Genomic DNA, 5,303 nt, shown 5'->3' on the forward strand with positions numbered 1-5,303 from the left:
AGTGGATTTGGTGGTTTTGTTGAATTTTGTCTTAAATTATAGGTGCCACAGAAGTGGTAATCCCTCTTTCAATAGAAGTTGCATGAAGTCACAATACATAAAACATAGTGAAGATCAATAATAAAAATGTATGTATAGGTAATATGTAACATGGTCCAGAGAGTCCATGACAGCAACGATGCAGCTTCCCATCTCAGCCAGCTGGTAGATGCAGATGATGACATGCTTCAGGGCAAGGCGCTGGTACGCTAACTCAGCCTGATAGGTCCTTTTCCCTCATTTCATCATCAAATAGGCAGCCAGACAGGACAAAAAAAGAAAAGTTTGAGTTTGGCATGAATCATAAGCTATAGCAGTTTGTCTTAAGTCTAGATTTTAAAACTTCCATTTTTGGTTGCATATTTTATCTCGAGGGGCAGCATTTTCTGAGCAGAGACTCTGTGCAGGATCTTAGGGGAATGCCCTAGAAGCCAGTGCGCCTTAAAGTGCGGAAAATACGGTCCTTTTGTGTGTGTGAGAAAAAGAGAGAGAGAGAGAGAGATTGGGTAGTTTGGCGTGGTGAAAGATAATCTAAAGAATGTGTCAGACTTTCTCGATGACTGACCATAGTTTTGCGTCATTTGGTGTATTTGTAATTTTTCTTTCACTGGCTCTCTCCCTTTGTTTCTCTCTCTCCTAGGCACACAGACACACACACACACACACATACACGCACAGAGACCGTCAGCAGTAGCAGCAGCAGACACTTATTGTGTGAAAAGCAGCAAGAAGACCGGGAGCATAGGCTTAAGCTTCATCCTGAGGAAAATAGATCTCCCTAGACTCTCTCCCTCGGGCTCTCAACTGCCGCTGCCTGCTGAACCAATTCCCAAGAATTCCTTTTTTTTCCCCCTCTTTTGTTTTTCAAGAGTGAAAAGGGCTTGCAGTCGTGCGTCACCGTGCAGCAACTGCACATTCAATTTTCCCCCGGACTTGTAAAGATGGCTTTTACAGACTGAAATGACTGAAATGCTTTCTTGGGGGAGGAGGTGTGATATGCAGAGAGGGTGGGAGCATATGACCATATGTGTCACCGTCTCAACATTTACTGCAGTTGGTGGTGAGGCGCTCGCCACCGAAAATGTGGTCACCCTGATCGAGAAAGAAGAAAAAAAGGGGGAGGCGGTGACTGGATTTTTCTTGCAATGATTCTATTCTTCCAAGAATGTTCCAAGTCAATCGTCCACGCAGGATCCACTTGGTTTTCTTAAGCAGGATTACCGCCCTAGTTTTGTGCTAAGGAATTTTGGAATCTTCCCCGATTCCAAAGTGGAGGTCAGTCAATGTTTTTTTTTAGCTCAAGATCTCAGCTTAGTCTGAAATATGCTTAGTGATCTTGATTTTTGTTGGCTTGGACCTGTGATATGAATCATTTCTGAAATATGTCAAGTCTTTCCCAGACTTTCTGATCCCGCTCCGACGCTCAAAATGCATGCCGCATCCATGTATTAACAAGCACTTTTTGCCGTAAAAATGCTGAGCGGCGTCCTCTTTCTGAGCGTCCTCACGGTCACCAGCCTGTCGCCATCAGAGACGGAGAGCCGCAAAACTTCAGCTTCCAAAGACATCTGCAAGATTCGTTGCGACTGTGAGGAGAGAGAGAACATTTTGAATATTAACTGCGAGAATAAAGGATTCACAACCGTCAGTCAGTTTCAGGCTCCCCCTAATAAGATATCTCAGCTTTTTCTAAATGGCAACTTTCTGTCACGCATTAGCGCAAATGAATTTCTCAATTACGGTAATGTCACCTCGCTACATTTGGGGAATAACGGATTACAGGAGATCGGGAGCAACGCTTTTCAGGGGCTGCGTTTCTTGAAGAGGCTGCACTTGAACAACAACAACCTGGAGGGGATAAAAGACGACACGTTTGCAGGATTGGAGAGTATGGAGTATTTACAGGCAGATTATAATTACATCAGCACCATTGAACCTGGCGCTTTCAGTAAACTAAACAAGCTAAAAGTGTTGATCCTCAATGACAACCTACTCTTGTCTTTGCCTCAAAACATTTTCCGCTTTGTGCTCCTCACCCATTTGGATTTACGCGGTAACAGACTGAAGATGTTGCCATTTGCAGGGGTGTTGGAGCACATCGGTGGGATTATGGAAATACAACTGGAAGAAAACCCGTGGAATTGCACCTGTGATCTGATCCCTCTCAAATCCTGGTTGGACACTATTTCTGTCTTTGTGGGGGACATTGTGTGCGAGACGCCATTCAGACTTCACGGAAAAGACATCACTCAGCTAATCAAGCAGGATTTGTGCCCACGCAGAAATGCCGGGGAGCGTGCCCACCCTGCATCAGACCCCCACTTTCAAGGGGTGTTGCCTGCAACCTACCTCCCAGGCATGATCTCCCCTACCCGCATGCCTAAAGCTTCGCGGCCACCGAAAATGCGGTACAGGCCCACCCCTCGCCACAAGGACAAACATGTGTTTGGGCCTATAATGGTTTACCAGACGCGCTCCCCTGTGCCAATTTTGTGCCCTAGTGTGTGCGTGTGCACGTCACAAAACCCAGACAGTGGGCTTAACATCAACTGTCAAGAGCGGAAGTTGCATAACATCAGCGAGTTGAACCCTAAGCCTTCTTACCCAAAGAAACTGCACCTGACCGGTAATTATCTTCAAGTGATCTACAGAACTGATCTAACGGAGTACAGTCTTCTGGAGCTACTTCATTTAGGAAACAACCGAATCGCTGTGATTCAGGAAGGTGCTTTTGAGAACCTGACAAATCTGAGGAGACTCTACCTGAATGGCAATTACATTGAGTCACTTTCACAATCATTCTTTGCTGGCCTGCAGTCGCTCCAGTATCTCTATTTGGAATACAATGTCATCAAAGACATCCTACCACAGACGTTCAACGCTTTGCATAATCTTCAGCTTCTTTTCCTTAACAATAACTTGCTGCGATCTTTACCTGACAACGTTTTCGGGGGCACCATGCTCACAAGGCTTAATTTACGGAATAATCATTTCTCCTACCTACCCGTCAAGGGCGTTCTGGATCAGTTGTCTGCGTTCATCCAGATTGACCTGCAGGAGAACCCTTGGGACTGTACCTGTCACATTGTGGCCCTCAAAAACTGGATGGAGCTGTCCAGCACCAGTGTGGTGGTTAATGAAATCACTTGTGATTCACCCTCCAAGCACGCTGGTCGCCTGCTGCGTTCACTGCGCAACGAGGCCATCTGTCCTGAGCCAAACCAAGAGCCCCCACCTCAATATACACCCCCAACCAAAGTCCCTACGTTAGTGAGTCCTAATACAGAGTCACCATCCCCCTCACCCTCCTATTTTCTCAGCTCTGTCAGCCCCACTGAGTCCCGAATCCAAACCCCTGAGCTACATCCAGAAGTCCCACTTTCAGTGTTAATTCTCGGGCTTCTTATCGTATTTATTCTGTCAGTTTGCTTTGGAGCAGGACTCTTTGTTTTTGTTCTAAAACGACGCAAAGGGGTGGAACACGTCCCCACTGGCTCAAACAATATCGACCTTAACTCGTTCCAAGTGCAGTACGGCTCATACAATCCTGAACCAACCCGTGATAAAAATTCTGATAGTCACATCTATAATTACATCCCCCCACCAGTGGACTCTATGTGCCAGAACCCAATTTACATACAGAAAGATGGCGAGCAGGTGGCGTATTATCGAAACCTCAAGGAGCTCAGCTTTGGCCCGCTTTCTGTGAAGAAAGATGATCTGCTCACCCACAGCCCGGGAGCTTACACCATCAGTGCGGTGGATTTTAAAGGTAAATCAATATCAGAGATGCTATATCAAAACATCGGCGAGAGGCCCAGCAAAGAGCTTCCTATGGCTACTGGCACCTCTCCTTTCAGTTACAATTTCTGCACTTTACCCAAGAGACCTTGCATCGTTCCACCATATGAGGCCACCACGGCTCCGCGTCACCACGCCAATCCAGACCGGTCAAACAAATCTGCAGCGTACGGAACCCCAAGGAAGTGCTTTGGGGTGGAGCTCCCTTCTAAAAGCAGCGAGCACCAGTTTCTTCTTCACGGGAAGCTTAAAAAGGAACCGGACTATCTGGAAGTCTTGGAGAAACAGACGGCAATAAGCCAGCTGTAAGACGAGGATCTAATTTCCCCCCAACCTCCATTCCTCTATGCTCCTGGGGATTTTTGGATTCATGAATATTCCAAATTGGCAATCACTAACTGTTTAAATAGCCCACTATATGGCTACCCTATGTCTGTGTTGAAGCTAGGATTATTGACTGAATCTTTTATTTTCTTTATGGTATGTATAAAATTATTATAATAGGTATATTGTAATGCCTATGTTTTTCTTCCTAGAAATGACAAATTATTCCATCTAGAGCTGTTTCATTAGAGAAAAATTCAAGTACTGGGTGGAGGCAAGAGTATGTAAAAAATGCCCCTGTGCAATGTTTTTCAGAAATTGAAACATATTTTTCCTGAGACAAAGAAAATGGGACAGGATGAGGGAAAGCCACATAAAGACATTCCTGTACATACATACATAGACTGCACATACAACCAGTGAGCATTAAACTATCAGAATAACTGATTGAAATGTACTGGGCAAAACTGTCACGACATTGACTCCATGAAGTGCCTTTGCACTCTGTTTTTTGGTCATTAATTCTCTCTGCAGACTGATTTTAACTGGAAAGTGTATTTTAAGTAATCAAATCTTTATGTAAATTTTGGAAAAAAATATATTTGTCAGTTAAAAAAAGGAAGTTAAATGTTCTCAAAATGGGTGTAACATTCTCTATATCTTTTGACGAGGACATCTGTGATTCCATATTGTCTTTGGCAACTTTTCAACAAACCTTGGATGCTATATGGGGCATATAGAGTTGGGATGTTTGCGCCATTAAATTTTACACTGAGACACTTTGTCAAGATCCTGAGCTTGAAGTGCATTTTGTTTCTAACTGCATGATTATTTTTGGATGCAGCACGTGCTGTGAGTTGCTCTAATGAGGGTATGCGTGGTGCATGCATGTGTCTCTGTGAGTGCAGTGCAGGTCTGTTTATGTGTGTGTTTGTGTGTGTGTGTGTGTGTGTGTGTGTGTGTGTGTGTGTGTGTGTGTGTGGTGGGAGACAGAGACATGGAAAATAGAGCTTGCCTAAAGCTCCTGCTCTTCATTCTCTCCAGTGAAATAAGATGACAATTTATCCAAAGTTAAAGGAAATCTGTGCTTTCACCTTCTTCTTCTTATTGAATGTTGCACAGAACAAAGCTCATCATAA

The 5,303-nt window shown here is 44.5% G+C and overlaps 1 protein-coding gene across 1 annotated transcript; it reads left to right on the forward strand.

The window, feature by feature from the left end:
- The first annotated feature begins 714 nt into the window (after positions 1 to 714).
- Positions 715 to 4,954, forward strand: slitrk2 (SLIT and NTRK-like family, member 2). The gene has a single exon (XM_088344188.1). It carries the CDS (start codon positions 1,513 to 1,515, stop codon positions 4,147 to 4,149), a length of 2,637 nt encoding a protein of 878 aa, XP_088200314.1. The 5' UTR covers positions 715 to 1,512; the 3' UTR covers positions 4,150 to 4,954.
- The last annotated feature ends 349 nt before the right edge of the window (positions 4,955 to 5,303 follow it).

This window comes from Urocampus carinirostris, chromosome 9 (assembly GCF_059441175.1).
Source record: "Urocampus carinirostris isolate Australia breed hairy pipefish chromosome 9, RoL_Ucar_1.0, whole genome shotgun sequence".
Taxonomy (NCBI): Eukaryota; Metazoa; Chordata; class Actinopteri; order Syngnathiformes; family Syngnathidae; genus Urocampus; species Urocampus carinirostris.

Coding starts and splice junctions, on each gene's coding strand:
- slitrk2 (XM_088344188.1), top strand. CDS start 1,513: ATGCTGAGCGGCGTCCTCTTTCTGAGCGTCCTCACGGTCACCAGCCTG.